General features: G+C 39.7%; 1 protein-coding gene and 1 pseudogene across 1 annotated transcript in view; one reads left to right on the plus strand and one right to left on the minus strand.

Annotated features, from left to right (window-relative positions):
* The first annotated feature begins 8,143 nt into the window (after positions 1 to 8,143).
* Positions 8,144 to 10,732, plus strand: LOC127623052 (uncharacterized; annotated as a pseudogene).
* A 1,248-nt stretch (positions 10,733 to 11,980) lies between these two features.
* LOC127622916 (uncharacterized protein C14orf132-like) overlaps positions 11,981 to 23,253 on the minus strand; it is a 29,920-nt gene continuing 18,647 nt past the window's right edge. Inside the window, exon 2 of the mRNA XM_052097080.1 lies at positions 11,981 to 12,331. Within this exon, the coding sequence (XP_051953040.1) occupies positions 12,113 to 12,331 (219 nt within the window). The 3' untranslated portion in view covers positions 11,981 to 12,112. The remainder of the gene's footprint in view (positions 12,332 to 23,253) is intronic.

Here is a 23,253-nt window from a genome sequence, read left to right on the forward strand (position 1 = left end):
CTTGAAAAATTGGCTGATCTCTAATACTACTACAGAAAATACTTCAGAAACACTCAGGAATATATATGTACATATACGCACACAAACAAACATAAATGAAAAAAAAAAAAAAGATGTAACTTTTGATGCAATGAAACTCCCACTGAAACAACTTTAGAAAGGCTTCAGTTTGTTGGTTTCAGTCTCGAGAATGGCATGAACTTGGACTCTTTATCGTGGAGATTAAGAGGCCCTGTTCAAAGACCTTTTAGGCATGTTTTTAAAATTGTATGAGGTCACTGTCCATGCTTTGGCTAAAAGTTCCTTAGATTGATGAGGGTGGTGAATAAACATAATTTTGATTTAAAGGTTGTTGATAAAAGATCTGTTTTGAGAGGGGGTAATGACACAATGGCAATGAGTGTACAATGCTGGATGGCAAAGTAATTCTGCTGTTTACAAATGAAAATTCTGTCATATTTTACTCATCATCATGTTGTTCCAAAACCGCAAGATTTCCTTTTTTCCATCAAACTCAGAAATGCTGTACTGTAAGGCAGAATGTTTAGGAAATGACAGCCTCAGTCCCAGTTCACTTTCATTGGATGGAAAAAGGTTCTTAAAGAATGTCGCAATCACTGAATTCCATACAGTAGCAGTTGATAGTGACTCACTTTGAAGGTTAAAAAGCACCCAAGAGTGTCATAAAAATGGAATGGTCCCAAAAATATCCTTTTGTGGTCAGGAGATGAAAGAAAGTCATACAGGTTTGGAGCAACATGAGCGTGAGTAAAAATGAGACAATTAAAATTTTTGGATGAACTACTACTTTAATCTGGTCACACACTTTATGGCAGTGTGGAGCAATTAATTAGGTAAAACTCCCTCTTTGAGAAGTTCTGTGCAGTTCAAGAGCAGAAATTACAGTAGTTTAACTGAACTGCATAGAATCAGAGCAGATTGCATCCTACCACTCCATTACCAGATGTTCGGCCACTTTGAAACTCAGTCCAGCATTTTAATGAAACTGTGTTCGGTAAATTAGAGGACAAAATAGGGAGGCTAATTTGTCTTCTAATGCAGGGTAGTGAATATTTGTATAGATCTGAGGGAGACAAAGACACACACACACACACACACACACACACACACACACACACACACACACACACACACACACACACACTGAGTTACATCATTTAATTGTACTTTATCAGTCATCTCTGGCTTACTTGTGGTGTGAAATTACTTCTATTAAGTTGCCATTAAATGCAGAGATAGCAATTTCACATTTAATTTCCTAGATAGTCAAGCCTCCCAGAACAACCAGACAGAGGACACAGGTCATTCTATGTCAATGGTATTAGAGTAAAGACAACATTAAATATTATTGCGTTTGGTGTTTTAAGCTATAACACAAACTTTTTCCCACATGGACTATCTTAACATTATACTAAACTTATGCTAGCATTTTGATTAATGTATTTTTGACAAGGGACTAAAATGGTTCATGGAAAGAAAAACAAAAACAAACACATTTTTTTGCAGAACGTAACCGAAAACCATAACAAAGGGATTGATTTTTGTTCTGGAGTGAAAACATAATTTTTTTAATGCTGGTAATCGGTTATAACCGGTTAATTTCTGATAATTCTGTAAATGCAAAGGCATAAAGGTTTATCACAGTAAACTTTTGGAACTACACTTTGTGTTGCCTGAAAAAATTAAACATGTGCTTTGTCCATCCCACCCCCACCCATCACCCAGGGCCTTTGCAAGTCATAATCCATCCCTGCTTCTACTGACCAGTTCACACTCAAACAAATAGTCCTAACTAAATAAACTGTTCTTGCTCATTTATTTGAACAAACATTATTATTCTTGGTCTAATTTCTTTGTTTAGCTGGAACTTCTGCCTTCAATGTTTGCCACAGTATGATTCTTCAAAAATATATACTATTATTGCATTAAACTGTTCTCAATGTCCATTTCAGTCATAATAAATATATTTACAGCACAACTTTTTTTATAATAGCTGTGGCACATCATTATGTTACATATATTAAATCTATTTAGTTATAATATGCAATTAGTTTACAATAAAGTATAAAAATGGCTTACACTAAAGACAGGTAATGCTAAAACATGTATTTTAATTTTTTTTAAACTGCATGTTGTAGAATACTTCTTACATGTATAAAGGTTGTGCTCCATTACATAATAGTGGAATAAAGTGCAATTCAGCCGTTTGTATGGAAATTATCCTCTTTTTTTCACCTGTATGTATCTTGTCTACCATAACAACACAAAAAGAACACAAAAGAGCAAGAATCATTAAAATCCTTGCATTTAATCCTAAAAAGCAGGACATGTAAATATGTTTTCCACTTTAGCTCTCTTCCATTTCCCCATAGCAATACACAAGACAATAAATCAAAACAACATGTTTTGTATGCCATTGCTCATTGCTAAAATCCTCCACTTCTGAGTAACATGCTTTAAACAAAGTTCCCATTGTGTTCTGGCAGCAACTAAAGCACTCAGTGTCTCAAAGCTGTTTCTTCCTTAAAGAACCTGCATTAATACAAACATCCTTTAGGCTGCAACATGTTCCTTTCAATCTGAAAGACAAGAAGAGACGTGTTTTATGGTGGTTTATGTGGTTTATGTGGTCAGGACATGCCACATAAACCACCTTGCCTGAGTGACATTCTCAGATCACAAACAGCAAACAGACCCTCAACTGTGATGCAAGGCCTAATGTCAAAATGCTTAAAAGTCACAGGTATAATTAGACACATCAAGAAAAAATAAGAGGCCTTGGATATCTTTTCTTTATACAGAAATAGTAGGAATCAAGGACTGATTGCAGCACATATGGCTGGATATCTGTATTGTATTTATTGGAAATAAGGGACATTGTGTAAAAGGTAAAAAAGACACCAAACAATGCACCAGTATAAAAAAATTACCTCAGAAATCAGACGAATGTCATTTCCACTGTGACCTCATCGGAGCGTTCGGATTGGAAGCATTACATTTTCTTTAAGGCACATTGTAGAATAGGTGAGTGGGTGATGGAACCCTGTCTCTATTGACCCAAGAGCCAAGCACACAACCTGTTATAATTCAGGCACTGGGCTGTGCCAGATTTCTGAGATCAAACTCTGGCCAGAAAAATACCACAGCCCTGTTGCCAAACTCCTGAATGAAATGGGGGGATAAAAGATGCACATACTAATCCTTCAGTCAGCTTCCCCCCAGAGCAAAGTTGAGTGATGGATACTTTGATAAACATCAGCACTAAAGAACTAAAGACTGGAAACTCCTTTTGAGCAGTACCAAAACAGACTTTCACCTGCTTATACCAAATAATTTTAAGTTTAGCTTTGTAATATAACTACAGTAATACCTCTGTTCTAAATTATTTTCCCCTAAAAAAGACTGAATTGCCATTCTTTTCAGTGCAAACTTGACCAATTTTGCAATTAAATTTTTTTCGCAAGTAGCATTGTGCTATTAAGCAATAAGCTAAAATATTGTTTAAAAGTGATGGTTATACATTTTCTATTGATAATGGCAGCAGTAATTAATCAAATGATTATCAAACAATCGAAAAGAGTGTTATAGTTGAGTATACTTTTGCATTTTTAAGAGCCAGTTCATTGCAATGGTGGAGCAATAAATTCCTAGTCAAGTATTCCAGATTGTGGTAGTCTGCTTCATCTTCCACAATCGAGCACCCAAAACCGGCCTGCAAGATTGATAATTGCGCCATGCAGCTTGCATTCAGCACTGGGGTCTTTTGGGGGCCTTTTTCCTTCACGATTTACATAATTGCTTTAATGCATCAAATGCAAAAACAATGCAGAAGGCTCAGGGTTGCATTTCATTCTTAGTAAATTCCCCCCTCAGTGTACAATCTACTGTACATCATCCCTGATCCCAAAGAAGAAGAAAAAACACACACACAAAATGAGTTCACCCACTGCTCTGACTAATAACACAGAATGATCACATGCTAAATGCTTCTAATCTGCTTGGATGTTTTAACCTCTGCCCATCCCCAACCACATTTTGATTAATCATAGTGGAACACTACATAATGTTTTGTTCAATGATCTAGTGGAGCATTAGTAACTGCTTGGGTCATCAAGGCAATCCAGAAAAAATAATGATTTTGGATGTTGAAAATAGAGCTGTGATTGAATTAACGAGGTGACATATCTGTAACTCACTGAAGATGAGATTTAGGATCATTCAAGCACTAATATTAATATCTTGCACATGCATACAAAAAACTATGAACTAAAAATGAAACTGGCAGGACTATGACTGCAAAAATTAGACTGACTAAGTTACAAACACCCAATTAAATGGGAGAGAAGTACACTGTAACAAATTGCTGTAGTTTCTACAGCAAAATTATACAGAAACTTACTGTTTTAACATTTTACATGTTTTTGCTGTAGTTTGCAATGCATTGTGGGTCAAACAAAGTATTACAGTGGTTTACAGTATATTTCCATGTCAGCTGTAAATAAATTTGCAGGTAGGTGATGTTGTCACTGTAGCTCATCCGATTCCACAGTAATTTATTGTGATGTGGCATTAAGGGATTGCGCGGGTTGCATTTAGGTTTTAAATCTGGTGGACTGGAGCAGAAGAGGAATTACTCACAATTTTTGGTAAGTTCACTTAAATGATGTCCATAAATATTAAATTACACTACTCTATTATATTTATTTCATTTAATGTGGTATAAGCGATTGATATTTCGAAGAGAAACAATTCATAACATTAGCCCATAATGTCCGTTGTAATTAATTTTATCGAATTGTATTCTTGCAATACATGAAATGTATGTATTAATACATAAAAGCGTGTCATCGCGACATTTAGTGGGATGTAAAAGTCTTTGATTCCAATGTTTTTCGAAACGTTACGTTTGGTAGGAATGTGTCGTTAACTTTAAGTTTCTTGTTTCAGGCGCGAGACAGCTTGAGAGCGAAAGGGACGCTATAACGGCTGAACTGCAGGTGGTGAGACGACCCTGAACTAAAAGGTGAAAACATCGACAAAAAAAGTTGTTCCTGTAATTTTAACATGGATGAATGCTGCAATTCGCCTTTGCTGTAGAGAAAGTATTTTAGAGCTGTTTGACGAACTCGACATTTCGACTGAAGTGCTTGTGAGACAAAACTACATGGTAAATACGTACTTGCAGTCAGTCTGTGTGACGAAATTTTTTGAAAATAAGATGTTAACATGGTTGGATGCTGCGATTTTCTCGTTTATTTTGCCAGTTTAAATTTCTTGCTGAGGGCATGTAAAAGGGGTGTTTAACAGAGGCCTGGGTCATAACTACGTTGGACGTGAACCAATTTGATGCGATTGATGAATGTATCTTTCGAAATAACTGGCAGTCAAAATATTTGCGATAAAAAAAATTGTACTGCTCAAAGTTCCCATATGTTAATTATCGTTCTCTTACTATAATTATAACCTAAATAGAAATGAGAAATGTATCACTGTAAATTGTGTCAGCATGAGTTTCTAGGTTTTACTCAGCATATGAAAGTACACAGTAATGTTCCAAACTGTTCCTTCACCTGTGGTGTACCTGACTGTTCCCGTGCTTTTACAAAAAATTTCCGCATTCAAGTCTCATCTATATAGAGATCATAAGGGGTATCATAGATCTCATAGAGGTTTCCGATTTGACCAAACAGACACAACATTGATGTGCCAGACTGAATATTGTAATTTCACATGTACAAGTCTGAAGGACTTAATTAGGCATTTAAAGGGCCATATAGATGAGGGCAGGGAAATACAATGCCCTTTTAAGAGCTGTGAGAGGACATTTAGTGTTAAATCCACATTTGCATCTCATATCTCAAGAACACACAAAAACAGTCCACCTGAGTGTCTACATGAAGCAGTTTTTGCAAACCTATCTCAACATGAGTGTCAACCCTGTACATCTCTAGATGAGAGTGAGGGGCCTGAGCCAGATGAGGTCCTTGAAAGTGTAGATGAAGATCTTTTTCTGAAGAATTTGACTTTGTTTTATTTAAAACTGCAAGCAAAGATTCTTTTACCTTCATCTGTAATTCAGACCATCATTGAGGAAGTCCAAGGAATTCATGATCTGGCCCAGTCATATGTCTTCTTAAAACTCAAGGGCAGATTGTCTGAACTTGGGATGTCTAGTGACACAATAATACATATAATTGAGGAACTCAAAAAGAACGATATACTTAAGGCAGGCAATTCTGTCTTGCGTACAGATCAGTGTCGCAAGACAGTCTTTAAAAACTGCTTTAATTATGTCGAACCAGTGCCAATGTATTTAGGTTCTAATGACACAGGAAAAGAATGCTTTGCACAGTACGTGCCTATAAAGGAATATCTTAATGCCCTTTTTGAATCAGAGGCTTTCAAAAAGCAATATGAATTATCACATTCTCGCCTACCAACCAATGATGTGTTTGAGGACATTTGGGATGGACATAATATTGCTAATAGTGCCTTATTTAAAACAGACAAATCATCTATAGCCTTAATTCTCTATCAAGATGCATTTGAGGTTGTAAATCCTTTAGGATCTGGGCGAAAGAAACGCAAGATTTTGGCAGTATATTTAACACTTGGTGATATTTTGCCATACAACAGGTCCAATATTGATCACATGCAGCTTGTTCTTCTCTGCAAGGAACACGATTTTAAGCATTTTGGACAGGAAATAGTATTTAATCAATTGATTAATGACCTTAAAGACCTAGAGGAGAGTGGCATTGCACTGAAGGATGGTAAAGTTATTAAAGGGGCTCTGTGCGCAATAGCAGGAGACAATCTGGGGTCACACAGTATTGGTGGCTTCCTGGAAAACTTCAGCAGGAGTACTTTTTTTTGTAGATTTTGTGACATAGATAGACAAACATTCGAGTCTAGTCCATTGTCAGCTGGATCGAAAAGAACACAGCTGTCATATCAGCAGCATCTTGAAAACCTAAGAGAAAGCAACACAGAATCAGTGTGTGGAATAAAATCTGACTCGGTATTCAACCAACTGCTTTACTTTCATGTCTGCCAACCTGGTCTCCCACCATGTCTAGGTCATGACCTTTTTGAGGGCATTGTTTCCTGTGACTTAGCATTATGCATCAACCACTTGGTAAACACAGAGAAACATTTCACGTTTGAAGAACTGAATAGAAGCATAAGTCAGTTTACTTATCTAGGAAATGATGCAAATGACAAACCTCCTGAGTTTTGTCCAAATAGTGGGAAGTTGAGTGGACATGCAGTCCAAAATTGGTGCCTGTTGAGGGTCCTCCCTTTATTGGTTGGAGACAGGATAAAAAACCCAAGCGAAAGTAGTGCATGGAAGTTGATTTTGCTCCTGAGAGAAATAGTTGTGCATGTGTGTTCACCAGCTATTACTGTTGATCAGGTTGCTTATTTGGGTGTCCTCATTGAAGAATACATCCAGTCTAGAGTGGAGTTGTTCCCAGAGTTTTCCCTTAAACCAAAACACCACTACCTCTGTCACTATCCAGAGCTTATAATTCAATTTGGACCTCTGATCCGTCTTTGGACTCTAAGATTTGAAAGTAAGCACACATACTTCAAACAGTGTGCAAGAAAATTGCACAACTTTAAAAACCTGTGTGCTACTTTAGCAGAGAGACATCAGCTCTTACAATCATACTTAAGTGCTGGGACTCTTTTTCCACCTGTAGTTCAGGTGGAAAGAGGAAATGCATTTTATATTGGTGACTACAATGAAAGCATTAAGATAGCAACTGCAGCATTTAATTTCACTCATAACTCTACTGTAGCTGCAAATTAAGTCATTTACAAAGGTACGAAGTACAAAAAAAACATGTATGTTGTACTAAAACAAGATGAAGATGGTCTACACATGGGTGAGATTAAGCTGATTTTAATTCACTTTAATGATTCTGTCTACTTTGTTGTGAGGAGGCAGCTGGCTGTGGAGCTATGGGCATCCATTGTCTAACAGAGACAGTTCAAGAGTCAAACTTTGTGTGTGTAAAGCAAGAGAATCTCCTTGATTATTATCCATTAGTGCAGTACAAGATGAATGGCTTACCAGTGCTTATTTTTCATCACTCTCTCCCAGATTTGTAGAGTCATGTCAGCATTAGGGGAGGATGTACGAGATGCTGTGTTGGCAGTCCTACCTGGGCTACCAGAGGAGAAACTACTTTCTCTCCTGAACAAGTTGGCGAGCATTGGAGTTGAGTCCAAATCTGACCTGCAGTTCATTAAAGAAGAGGATCTCCCTGATCACATCACGCCAATACAGTGCCGTCGACTCCTCAATGAGTGGAATGTAGAAGGTATGTCATGGTCAGTCTTCTGATCACTACTGTATAAAAAGCACTTCTCACCAAAAAATAAAAATTTTCTCTCCTTTAATACTGTCTCAAACTCAAACAACTTTTGTTTTTTTTTGTGGAACACTAACAAAGAAATTTTGATGGAGATGTGTTTTTTGTTCATACAACGCATGTCAATGTGGCCAAACACTTCCAAGCTCCTAAAAGGATTTGCAGGCAATATAAAGATAATCCATACAACTGGAGGAGTTTAATCCCTGTTTTCAGAAGTAATATAATCAGTTTTGAGTGAAGACAGATTAAAATGTAATTTTTTTTTTCACTATAAATCTCAACATTAGTAGTTTCCTTGGCATAATTATATATGCAGTTTGATTACACTTCCTTGTCCACTGGAGTCATATGAATTACCTTGATGCTGCCTTTATGTCCTTTGGAGAAAGTAAGTTTCATTTGAGACAATATATGGGCAAGTAATGAGAAAATAATTTTTGGTTGAACTAATTCAATGTTCATTGTTTGTGGATGTTGAGCTGTATCAGGCTATAACAATATTTTTTTTTCTCTTTCAGACCAAACAAGTTATGTCAAAGTAACACCTTTAGAATCCACAAACATACTCTTTGATGATGGAGAATCCTCTGTTGTGGTATCAAAGTCTAGTTCCTCAAGCACACCAAATATGTCCAGCACAGACAGTTCCAGTACAACTGTGGATTTAACTGTATGGCCTGAAAATTTTGAAGTTCCCTGGAATAGGATGCCTTCTGGTATTAAAACAGCCATTGCACTGGGAAAACGCCCTACAGCTAAAGATCGCAGAGAAATGGTAAGAATCATTGTTGATGAAATGAGACTGACAGAATTAAATCCATCAAAATCACAGTGCATGATTGTCGCCAAGAAGATCATTAGACAGTTTCACAAAGCTTTGCTGATGTCCTGAGAGATGGCAGAAGGATTGGCACTGGATATGGATCTCTTTTGACTCAACTAAAAACAAGAGTAGAGCATGTAATCGTGGCTGCTCATTTTCAAGACGCAGGAAACAGAAAAATACCTCAAATTCACCAGTGGAAGACATTGGTCCAGGAGCTGCTGACCAGTACGGTTGTGTGAGATGGCAGCCTGAGTGTCCTCTTGAAGAAACTGAGGAGAGTCTTAAAGATAAACAAAAAGAAATGAAGGACCTCTATAGTACTGAGGGGCCAGCTGGAGTAGAGAGAGGATATCTCAGTCAGTTAATGAAAGAAACATACTATCTCCAACGGAAGTCCATCAATGCCTGTCCACCACCATCCATTGCTGAGTTGAAAAATGACTGGCCGTATCTTTTCACACCAAAAGAACTGTATAACCACTTTAAATCACTTACAAACATCAGCATTCTGGAAAAACTTGAGAACTCCATGGAAGAAAAGGGAAAGATGATCCTTCAGTTCTTCCGACAAAAGCCAGCAGGCACTAATTCAGATGAGATACAGCGCATAATTATGAAGTTTGATGATAGTGGAGCATCTTCTTTCATTCCATGCGTAGTCCTTCTGCTTCTATCACACTTCAAAGAGAAACCTGAAGCACTCATTCTTCAGACCAATGTAAGTCATATGTAGTGTAAACAAATTGTGTTATGTGGGGGTGTATTTTGATCTCATATATGTAAATCCATTTTAAGTATCTAAATTTTTTCCATTTATTATTTCTTGTAGGTATCTGCAACAGCAGCTGATGTGGAGAAACTTTTGACGCTTCCAGACTCTCCCAGACTGATTGTCTTAGGTAGTGTACAATGTTCTGAAATCTGTTGTAAAATATTTAATAAACTTTGACTGTTGTATTTTAGTTTATATATTTTTTTAATAAAGAAATTCTAATATTTATTAACAGGTGAAATTCTCTCTGCGACCCATTGGATGCTGAGTATTGAGGGTGGGGTGGTTGTGAATTCACACTCCAACTTTGTGACTGGATTTGCGGCTTTGTTTTCATCTTATTACAACTTCAACCTGGTGTATCAGGAAGAGGCATCCTGCACTCTTGAATTTGTTCAAAGGTAACAACATTTATTTAAATATAAGTGTATATGTTAACTACTTAATATATTATTTGTGCAGTAGTGCTTATTGTAAAGAGGTACTTAAATTATTTTTTGTTTAATTCAATTTTGCACACTATCCTAAAGCTTCTGCTTGTTTTTTTGTGACTGATTTTTGTGCAGATGTTTTGTTGGAATCAACCCAGCCACTGGCACCAAGACAGCCACAACAAAGGTTGGAGGCAAAAAAAGCGGAAAGGTCTCAGAGAAGAGGAACAACACAGTCAACCCTCATGTGTGTACTCTTCTCAGAAAATTAATGGACTTTGAGTGGTTAAGCATGTAAGTTGACATATGTATCAAAACCACGACTTGCTGTATACAGAAGGAGACTTCTGTTTAAAGACACTTGTTTTATTAGACAGTTACATTCTAACATTTTTGATTTTCACTAAGATCTTGTTCACTGCCAAAAGGTGGTCAACTTACAAACAAAATTAAAAAAAAAACCATTGTTTAATGTTTGAAGACGGTCTATATTCTATATTTTTTTTTTTAAAAGCTGAAGTTACAGTGAGTTTTAACAAGATTTAAACTGTGATTTTGATAAGATTTTCTATTAAGTGGTTTAAATAAACAGTAAAAGTATTACAATGCTTTCTGTCAGCTTTAATAAATATTTTTCTCACAACAGTTTTGACTATTTGATTTTATTAATTTGTAAATGCATTTAAATATTTTTCATTCTAATATGTTTCAATTAAGATATTGGTAAATAATAGATTACAGTTTACTGTAGAAATTATTCTTTACAGCATTTTCGATGTAAAAAAACTTACAACAAAATCTTGTCTTTTGGGGTATTTACAGGATTTTATTGGCAACTGTAGTTGCCAGCTAAATACTGTAATTTGGTGGAATTACAAAAAATTACTGTAACATATAATACAAGTTTAATTTTATATTACTGTAAAAACAACAACAAAGCACTGTATTCCACATACAACAATTAACTGTAAATTGCTTTGCAGTATTATACTGTAATCCATTTTACAGCAATTAACAACATTTTTACAGGACTTTATTGGCAACTTTTTTGCCAGCTAATTTGATGAGGTAGTGGATGCCCTAAAATTATTAAAATCACAAAAACTGGTTTTGACCCTATAAGTAGATGTGGAGGGGTGGGTAGAATAATAAGTTGCAGTATGAGCTCTTTCCAGATTACTTGTTGTTAATGTGTAGACCCATTGGACAACCACCATATGTCACTTCTTCAGCAGACACCCACAAGTATGCACACTTAGTTATGCTACATCCAGAGACACAAGTTCCACGTTTCCCATATAAAAAAACTTCATAATTGTCAGGGATTTGGTTTATCAACACAAGGCTCGGCAAGATCGCATCTGTAATCCATGGCCATCAACTGTCCAGTTGGACATTCACATAATACTGGCTTATACCAATCAAACACATTGACGACCATCTCATAAGAATAAATTGACACATTTTTTTTTTTTAATGATCAGATTTAAAGAATAAAAGCTAATTAATTTATTTAAAATACTACAATAAACCTGCACCACTCTATAATTCAACTTCATTCACTCGACATGACTGTCAGGGATATCTCAGGAGAAAGAAGAGATCAAGGTTGCTGCATACTAATGAGTGCTAAGGGTAAAGAGTCAGGAGCAGGCTGTGTTCTTACAGACTACGGGGTCTAAAAGGCACAGGCACACACCACCGCTACCACCACTATGTTGCCAATGGTTGCAATGACAGCCACCCACAGCCAGATTGCATCGCTGGAGAACTTGCCCTCCTCTTCCTGCTCAGCTGGTTGGGAGAAGCTCATGTTGAGGTTAGAGGTGGAAGTCTGAAGGGATGTGCTGCCATTATATGGAGAATCCATGAAGGTCCCGCTGATTGCTTGAAAATGCTGTAAGAAGGGAACAACTCTTTGTAAGCCAGCTCATTTGATACACAATGCCAACCCTAATTCAAAGTGCTTTACATAGACATAGGTTAAGGTCTCAGTTAGGATATCTTAAAGTTAAGAAGAAATTAAAATAAGTTTCTTTGTGATTAAAAATGTAATACTTTACTAAAATTAATTCTTAAAGTAATATTCCGGTTCAATACAAGGTTAGCTCAATCGACAACATTTGTGGCATAATATTGATTGAATGACGAATATGCAACTGGTCGAAACATTGTTTTTGTCTTTTCTATTAAATTATACAGGAGCATTTATAGAAGTGTGCCATTCTCTTCTTGCTATTTGAACAATGTTGATTACCACAAAAAAAATTTAACTCAACCCTCCTATTCTAGAAAAATAAGCAAATATGGTATCAGTAAGATATTTCCCCCCTTCCTGATTTCTTCTGTATTTGTGTATTTTTATACAAAATTTTAGATTTTCAAACGAGATATAACATAATAAAGGCAACCTGAGTAAACACAAACTACAGTTTTCAAAAATATATACACTGGTGGCCAAAAGTTTGGAATAATGTACAGATTTTGCTGTTTCGAAAGGAAATTGGTACTTTACAAAGTAAAGTCACAAGTATAGTCACAAAGTATACATTACTGATATAAAAAATCAGCACCATCACTATTTGAAGTGGCATTTATGTTATCAAATCTAGACAGGCACCATTTCCTGCAGCCATCACGCTAAATTGCTAATTTGGTACTAGATAATCACTTTCCATTATATAAAGCACAGTTGAAAGCTATTTGGTTCATTAAATGAAGCTTAAAATTGTCTTTGTGATTGTTTTTGAGTTGCCACAGTATGCAATAGACTGGTATGTCTTAAGGTCTCCATTAGGTCAAAAATGGCAAAAAAAGAAACAGTTTCCCTAGAAACTTGTCAGTTAATCATTGTTTTGAGGAATGAAGGCTATACAGTGCTTGAAATTGCCAAAAAAGACAAGACAGACACATCTATGGCAAGTGCTACAGGAAGTGTGGGGTGAAATGTCACCTGGAGTATCTGGAAAAACTGACAGCTAGAATGCCAAGGATCTGCAAAGCTGTCAGTGCTGCACATGTAGGATATTTTGATGAGAACACTTTGAAGTAGTTTAAGTAATAAATACTTAATAATAAAAATTAATAATAAATAATCTCTTCAAATTGTAATAGTAATTTTTGTCAGCCTTTCACAACGCTATGGTGAAATTATGTCTTACTGCATAATCCGGTTGCACTTGAGCTTCAACTGACGGACTGATGACCGGACGTTCTCCTTTTTCTGGTTTTTCTGGTAGAGAACAGAATTCATGTTTCCCTCAATTATTGCAAGTTGCCCTGGCCCTGAAGCAGCAAATCATCCCTACACCATCACACTACCACCACCATGCTTGACCGTAGGTATGATGTTCTGTTTGTGGAAGTCTCTGTTTGATTTACGCCAGACGTAAACATATAGCAAGGTAGATGGAAAAAGGGGGTGGGTCTAAATCAGTGGTTCTCAATCTTTTTTGAACAAACGCCCCCCTGACCTCTTCATGATCCTCTTAACGCCCCCCCTAAAAAAAAAAACACTTCAGAAATACTATTACAGCCAAACAATTGCAACACTGATATCTGAAGCCTGAGTTTTTGGTAAAAAAAACTGAAACAGAAGTTTCTTATTGTATTTAAACTACATGTAAAAGCCTCAAGTTGAGTAATATTGTGTTTGGAAAAAAATGCAAAAACACATGGATTGTTTGAAAGGTATTGCAAATGTATTTAGAAATTCAAACAAATTCAGGCTCACACACAAATTTTTTAAGATGAACCAATCACGTGAACAATAACGTAACTAACCTAAATGGCCAATGAAAAAGCAGCGGTCGTTCGCGCACTCAATTAGGCAATATATACTAGGCTTCAAATTTGAATAGCCTACAAACGGTCATTTGATTTCAAATGACGAACAAAGACGACAACAGCTCGGCCACCTGAACTGAACCGAAGAAAAAACGACGTCAAAAACAGCCACTTTTTTAAATTAATTACGGTCATTAGTGTGAGCCCTGAGCACTAATTATGCGCCTAATTATGTAATCCGCGTTATGTACAGAAAAAGCCGGTGAAAGCGCGCCTCTATTTTGCGCTGAAAATTCTCCGTCTCTTAAAAGCATGTGTAACTTAGGAAGCGGCTCTCCTGGCATATCCTCCTGGTGAAGTGGCAGCAGTAATCCGAGCAAGACGAAGACATAGGCTAAGGAGAAGAGCTGAAAAGATTTTTGCGCAGGCCGCCTGTTGAGTACCTCTGAGTAACGCCCCCCATTTGTGCCTGAGCGCCCCCCTCTCTGCTGCCTCGTTCACACCGCCCCCCAACACTGTCCAAACGCCCCCTAGGGGGCGGTACCGCCCCCGTTGAGAAACGCTGGTCTAAATAATAGGCTAGAAATTCAGCCTGATCATGGTTATTAGTTGGACTGATTTATTGATCAGGCAAGGTGAAAAGATAGCTGGGATCCTCATAGCATCGTTTAGCGGTTTGGCTTGCAGTTGTTAAGGCATGCACCTCTCAACTTTGTTTTAAGGCTCCATTCAATGTAGTGATTTCATGAAAATCCCATCCAGGTGGAATGCGTGAAGGGTGTGCATGTGTCTCTGTGGGTTCTAGGTAGGCTTATGTTTCAGCCGTATTTGTATTTGTGTGTTCCCGACAAGGAAAGCCAGCATGTTTATGTACAGAATTTGATTTCCTTGTCATAGTTTTTTTATTGGTGTTGAAACGATTAGTCGAGCCATGTTTCCAAGCACACCGCGACTTTGTTGGCGGGTGTACAACTTGAGTTTTCTTTTTGAATACTCTAGGCCAGAGGTCTTCAACTCTATCCCTGGGGACCCACCACACTGCACATTTTGTAAGTCTCCCATAGCTGACAAACCTAGTTTAGGTCATGGAGCCTCTGCTGAGGGCAACATCCAACATAGGCTTTGGGTCCCCAGGAACAGAGTTGAAGACCTCTGCTCTAGGCATTGTGAAATGTATAATGCTGCTGTTAATGTTTTTGTTCTTACTTTTTTCTACTTTATATATTTACATAAATTGGGGACCACATGTATATTTTAAAATGTATGGAAAGGTTGCAAATTTATTCTAGTTTGTAGATGGGTTGTGGGTTATGCATTACATCCTTATGTATTTTAACATTAAATTAACATTTGTATTGTTACATGGTGTTGTGTAGAAAATTGCCTGATTGACTGAGCCGGTGGATATTTATTTGTTTGTCAGGCTGGTGCTGTATAAGATATGTGCCTACAATGCATGGAATATTGACTTGTTACTTTACTGTAACCAATGTGACCATGATGTTGTTTATAAAAGATCATTATAAATTATATATATATATATATATATATATATATATATATATATATATATTAGGAGTTGGATACTTTTGTTGCCAGTCGCTGTTCTTTTTTCCTTTCCTTTTCAGTTTGTTAGATTTTGGTTTGTGTAGAACTATTGCTGCTCCTAGTTTTGAATGTATTATTTGTTTTATGTTTTTCTTCCTAGCCTGTGTAGAGTTTTGTAGAAGACTACTGGGTAATTGCTGTTTTTTTTCTGTTCTACTGCTGAACGAAGAAGAACTTCTACGTATGTGTACTGGGGCCTTAACCCTTGTGTTGTGTTAAAAATTGTTTACCCAATTTGATGTTTCCGGTCAAAAATGACGGCCTTTAAAAATTATTTATAAATCTTTCATTATGCTATATTATCAACAAATATTGGTTTGATGTTTTTGACAACTTGTTTTAACACAGGTTTTGTATTTCTTTTTGGGAATTATTGATCATAGGCCTCATTGACCTGAGCTAATGCACATCCTTTTTTGAGAGAAAAAAGCATTATTTGTGGATCATTTTAGCAATATAAAATAAAATATGTAAACATTCTGTACTATTTATCACACTAGTGTGCTTTAATTTTTAACCAGTAAGTTTGTTTTGAAATGCTTTTATTTTGAATAAAATGTCACACTGGTGGTGTTCCTGGTAAAAAATGACTGGCCATTGGAAATGAATGAGGGAAATAAAAAATAAGATATATAAAACATAAAGGCCTCAGACCTGTGCACGTGCACACATGCACATACACACAAACTCAGTATAACGTGGTTTCTTTTTCACAGAGATTAACTTTATCCTACCCTGAACTGCATCTATCATCCATCCATACCACAACTGTCTGATATTCATCAAGCATTGTGTTTCAAATGCAGAGCACACATTTGCAAGGCACATGCAAAAAGCTATAGTCATTCATGGGCATGAGGACACAAAACCACCAGGTGTTTGTTGATTTGGTTTGTTGTTGATTAGAAATAATAACAGCAATATGAACCGTGTTGGTATTTTTGGTCCATGAAATGTTCTTTATATGGAAGTATAAATAGGCTTAGGTCAGTTTTCTTTGTCACAATTGTTAGATTTGACAGGGAACACCACAAGTGTTATTTTCAGAAAATAAAAGCATGATCTTCCCTATTCATTTTCAATGGCCGGTCATCTTTGGCAGGGAACACCACATTTCTATCGATTTTATTCGAGAGGGGTCACTGTGGGGCAAAGACAGTTCTTGTGCGTTCATGTATTTGTGTGTTTGTGTGTTTGTGCATGTGTGCGTGTGCACAGGTCTGAGGCCTTTATGTTTGCAAGCACACATGACCATTTGTGAACATGAACATGATGAACATGCTCCTGATCACTCAGTACTTCTCTTATTTTTGATCTCCCCCATTCATTTTTAATGGCCAGTTATTCTGGTCATTCAAGTGTGACATTGTTGTTATGATAGTGTGAAGGTAGGAGAAGGCAGACGTGAGGTTCGGGTCTAAATGCGGTTCTTTATTAGCAAGGAAATAATAATGACACAAACACAGGAACAAATGAAAGGTCCACGATGGGAAAAGAAACTAAACTGGAACACTGGGTAATAGACAGAAGGGGTGCAGGAGTGAACAGACAGCAAATATCCACGGAGGGCTGAAGAACGGCAGGGTTAACCTCGGACGAACAGGGTACTCTAGGGAACAAGAACAAGGAGCATACAGGAACATAGGCACGAGGAGCACGAACATGAAACGTCAACGAACGACAACGGAGAGAGGAAACGACAGGGTTTAAATAGATCGACACGGTGATAACAAAATAGGCGACAGGTGCAGACAATAAGCGGTGATGAGGAGTGAGGACGAAGGGAAGTGTAGTTCTAACAGAGACAGTGAAACACAGGCGGGCAACAAGGAAGACATGACAGGGAGCATGTTCGGTGAAACGTAAAACACGGGACGGACAACAAGGAAGAGTGACATGGGATGCGACTGGCGAGAGTGAAACGGAAAACGCGGGGCGGACCACAATGAAAGGTGACATAAACGTGACATAAACGTGACTAGTGAAAAACAGAGAACATAGGGATCGTAACATTAGCCCCCCTCAAAAGGACCGGATTCCAGACGGTCCTAACGAATGAAATAATAACAAAAATGATAAAACAACAACAAAAATGTTCACAGAGAGAGGGGCTAGAACGGGGGGAGAACCGACAGACAAAGGGGGGCACAAGGGACACAAAGACAGTCCACGGAGGCACCAGGGGCAACTAGGCAGTCCACGCAGGCATAAGGGGCAGTTAGGCAGTCCACGGGGGCACCAAGGGCAGACCAGGGAGCCCGGGGGGGGCAGACTGGCAGACCAGGGGGGCCGAGAGGACAGGCAAGCAGTCACTGGGGTGTGTGAAGGGAACCGGGTCAGGTGGCCTGGGGGGCGTCCACCGGGTAGGGACAGGTTTAGGTGGCCAGGGGAGCCTCCAGTGGGTAGGAACTGGTTTGGGTGGCCTGGGAGCTGGCTTCTGGGCAGGGGCCGGTACAGGAGACTTGGGAGGTGGCCGCAGGACAGAGGCTGGCGGAGCCGTGTGAGGTGGAGCCAAGGAGGACTTCGGAGGCGGAGCCGAAGGAGGCGTAGGCAGGGCCGTGGGAGGCTCAGGAGGCGGAGCCGAGGGAGGCGACGGCGTAGAAGGCCTGGGAGGCAGAGCCGAAGGAGGCTCAGGAGGCGTAGCGGGCCCAGGAAGTGGAGCCGAGGGGGGCTCAGGAGGCGGAGCCGTGGTAGGCGGGGCCAAGGAGGACTTCGAAGGCGGAGCCGTAGAAGACTTGTGAGGCGGCGCCAAGGATTGCTCAGGGGGCGACACCGAGGATGGCTCAGGAGGCTGAGCTGGGGAAGGCGCCGGAGGCGGAGCCGAGGGAGGCTTCGGAGGCGGAGCCGGGAGAGGCGGAGCCGGAAGGACCTTGGAGGCATCGGAGGCGAGGCTGAGGGAGGCTTCGGAGGCGGAGCCAAGGGTGGCTCTAGCGGCGGAGCCGAGGGAGGTGGCGCCGTAGGAGGCTCTTCAGGCGGTGAACTGGAAGGCTTCGAAGGCGGAGCCGAGGAAGGGCGCGCCGTAGGGACCTCTAGTGGCAAGGCCCTAGGAGGCTCTGGAGGCGGTGCCGTGGAAGGCTCGGGAGGCGGAGCCGCGGGAGGCTGAGCCGTAGGAGGCGGAACCGTGGGAGGCTCGGGAGGCGGAGCCGTGGGAGGCTGAGCCGTAGGAGGCGGGGCCGCAGGAGGCTCGGGAGGCGGAGCCGTGGGAGGCTGAGCCGTAGGAAGCGGAGCCGTAGGAGGCTCGAGAGGCGGAGCCCCGGGAGGCTCGAGAGGCTTGAGAGGTGGAGCCCTGGAAGGCTCAAGAGGCTTGAGAGGCGGAGCCCTGGAAGGCTCGAGAGGCTTGAGTGGCGGAGCCCTGGAAGGCTCGAGAGGCTTGAGAGGCGGAGCCCTGGAAGGCTCGAGAGGCTTGAGACGCGGAGCCATAGAAGACTCGAGAGACTGGAGAGGCGGAGCCCTAGGAGGCTCAAGAGCAGGAGCCCTGGAAGGCTCGAGAGACTTGAGACGGTCGAGTCGACGGTCAAGGCTACAGGCGCTGGCTCAGGGACGGTCGAGGCTACAGGCACTGGCTCAAGGACGGTCGAGGCTACAGGCACTGGCTCAGGGACGACCGAGGCGACAGGCACTGGCTCACTGACCTCTGAGGCGACAGGCACTGGCTCACTGACTTCTGAGGCGACAGGCACTGGCTCACTGACCTCTGAGGCGACAGGCACTGGCTGGTTGACCGTGGTATGCGCTGGTACACTGTTCCTAGTCGGCGTGGCTTCAGGCTCGCTGGCCGTGGCTGGGAAGGGCTCAGGCTCGCTGACCGTGGCTGACGAGGGCTCAGGCTCGCTGACCGTGGCTGACGAGGGCTCTGGCTCGCTGACTGTGGCTGACGAGGGCTCAGGCTCACAGACCGGGGCAGGCGTGGGCCCTGGCTCGCAGACCGGGGCAGGCGTGGGCCGGGAGGCGGAAGCCCGTCTTCTCTTCCTCCTCCGGGCGGAGGAAGTTGACCGTGCAAGTTCAAGGGAAGCAACTGGCGTGGGGGGTTGCTCGCTGACAGGTGGGGCTGGTGTGACAGGGAGCTCCAGGGATGGCTGAGGGGTCTCCACTGTGGGTGGTGAGGTAGGAACCTCCTCAGCGACGGCCACAGTGAGCGGTGAGCCGCACACTAGTAGGGTCGCCTCCAGGATGTCGCAGAGAGTCCAGCTGTGCATTGCCTGTGGCAACCGCTCCCTCAGCGAGGGGTTCAAGTTTTCCCTAAAGAAAACCACCAGGGCAGAGTCCGGGAAGTCAGAGACGTTAGCCAGCTCGAGAAAGTCGCCGATGTGGTCCTCCACCGGTCGGTCCCCTTGCTTCAGGCAGAGTAGTTGGAAGTTGGCTTGCTGAACCGCTAGATCCGTAGTGGGTCGTTCGTTCTGTTATGATAGTTTGAAGGTAGGAGAAGGCAGACGTGGGGTTCGGGTCTAAATGCGGTTCTTTATTAGCAAGGAAATAATAATGACACAAACACAGGAACAAATGAAAGGTCCACGATGGGAAAAGAAACTAAACTGGAACACTGGGTAATAGACAGAAGGGGTGCAGGAGTGAACAGACAGCAAACATCCACGGAGGGCTGAAGAACGGCAGGGTTAACCTCGGACGAACAGGGTACTCTAGGGAACAAGAACAAGGAGCGTACAGGAACATAGGCACGAGGAGCACGAACATGAAACGTCAACGAACGACAACGGAGAGAGGAAACGACAGGGTTTAAATAGATCGACACGGTGATAGCAAAATAGGCGACAGGTGCGGACAATAAGCGGTGATGAGGAGTGAGGACGAAGGGAAGTGTAGTTCTAACAGAGACAGTGAAACACAGGCGGGCAACAAGGAAGACATGACAGGGAGCATGTTCGGTGAAACGGAAAACGCGGGGCGGACCACAATGAAAAGTGACATAAACGTGACATAAACGTGACTAGTGAAAAACAGAGAACACAGGGATCGTAACAATTGTGCTGTTTTGTACAAAATAAAAGCATTTAAAAATAAACTTTCTTGTTAAACATTAAAGCACACTAGTGTATTAAATAGTACAAAATTATTCAACAAATAATGCTTTTTTCATTTCAAAATGAAGGTGCATTAGCTCAGGTCTACGATCAATAAGTTCCTAGAAGAAATACAAAACCTGTGCTGATTGAAAGAAAACAAGAAAAAGATCTAATCCAATATTTGGTGATAATATAGCATTATGAGTGATTTAAGCAATTTTTGAAGGCTGGTCATTTCTGACTGGGAATGCTGAAAGTGTAACAAGGTGAAAAATAAATTATCACATTTTTTGGTGGGAAATTTTGATACAATGTGTGAGCAAAGTCAGTAAGTTTTAGTCCAAGAGGATAACATTAACTAGCATTTCAGGCAAAAGAAAATCCTTTTTGGGTCAAAATGACCAGAACACAACATGAGGGTTAATAGGATTAATTCTCCCCCAAAAAGGAAAATTCTGTCATCATTTACTCTCATTAATCAATTTAATGATGTGTCACTATGAACCTAATTTCAAGTGATGTGTAGTTTTCTCTCATTATCTTTAAGATTACAGAATACGGCTCATTAACTCCATACTGCAACATAATATTCAAAGATATGGGTCCTAATTTGATTAAATTAAGAACTTGAAACAAAATAAATATGAAAAGTGTATCAAAGTTAAAATCAGGTAAACAGATTTTGCAATCAAACTATAAAGTTCTTGACTGAGGGGCAGCAACAAATACTCCTTTAAAATCAGTAAAGATACCACAAGAGGGTGAGCGTGACTCATTTTTCCAAGGTGCACACACAGAGAAAGTTAATTTGCCAACTGGGAGACCGTGACTTGTGCTGCTTGTCACAACTAAAAGCTGTTAGTGGTAAGTGGAAATGCTCTCTAATGAGGCATCATCATCTCCGTGTAAACATGCATTTGTTCAACATATAGTGTAGCTGACAGATTTCTAAATGCACTTTTAGAAATTTAGAACAGTCATGCATGAGCCCCTGTCATCCAAACCTGAATCCTTACATGCCTCAGAAACATATCTGCTGACCTCCGAGTTAACCAGAGGAAATATACATGTCATTACCCTACAGGTATTTACAGTACTACCATAAAGAAAATGTCTGTTTTTAACCAAATAGACATGTTATCCTTATGGTGATTGAGCTTATAGTGGCAGGCAGCTGTAGTCTTAATGATAACTCCCAATCCACTTCAACTATATCATCAAGTTCATATGATAGAAAGGAAACATCTTCCATACATTAAATGGTCAGACATAAAACAAATACATAAAAAAAATGAAATCTTCCATTATCCTATAAAGCGCCAATGCTCTATTCACCTAATACTGTCCCTTTCTTTTAAAGCATTATTTTGCTGTCAACAGAAATTTAAACAAAGCAACCAACTTTTGCCGACAGTGCAAATATTGTGAATACAGTGTGGTCAAAAAGTCTAAGATCACTTTACTTGAAAATGCTTTTTTTTCTTTCTTTTTTTTTTACTTTATTAAAAAGGACTGGAATATTAACAATTAACTTTTCAGAATGTCTTTATGCAACCTGGTCTCATAGTGAAATCTTGAAACTATATCCATTTTTGCCAAACTTAAACGTGTTCCAGGTACAACTCCCTGCAGATTCCATTAAAATGAACACTAGGCAGTACATCAACTGTGTTTTGTATTCACTTTCACTCAAATTATGACTTTAATGGCTGATTATGACTTTATAAATACATATTTTCCTTTCTATTACTCAGACTCTGCTAATTTGCTGTATATCGGCACACTCTTAACACATCTTTTGAAAAACAATACATTTTAAAGCTTGTATTCAAAATGTATAATTTTCAAAAGATGTGTTAGAGTATATATATATATATATATATATATATATATATATATATATATATATATATATATTCACTTATTGTGATTATGATTAGTTTGTGCGGTAGATCACCAGATAGGATGTTGAGTCAGATGACCATGGTCAAGCCATGAACTCAAGCTAAAATGTGACATTACAGATATGAAATAAAAGCAGCAAGAAATGATGTGGTTGGTTCAGAAAATTTGATTTTTCATTTTGCTTCTGCATTTTAAAACACTATTGGTTAGGTTCAGGCAAAAGTTTTACATCAAGGATTTATGTTTTATAATCATCCATGTAAAATTCACCTTAAAACCTTGTCTGAACACGACACCATTTTACTTGCTTTTGGCGCCCCCAGCTGGACATTTCATTGGAAACCTACAGCTAAACGTGTTACACAACATGTATATTTACATATACAAAATGTATGTCATGTTCACATTAATTTCTGTCTTTATTTGACATGCACCCTATATAAAATTTCCTTGTTTTATTTATTTATTTACTCAAAATCCTAAAACTTTTTGATTATTC

The sequence above is a fragment of the Xyrauchen texanus genome, chromosome 29, assembly GCF_025860055.1.
Source record: "Xyrauchen texanus isolate HMW12.3.18 chromosome 29, RBS_HiC_50CHRs, whole genome shotgun sequence".
NCBI lineage: Eukaryota > Metazoa > Chordata > Actinopteri > Cypriniformes > Catostomidae > Xyrauchen > Xyrauchen texanus.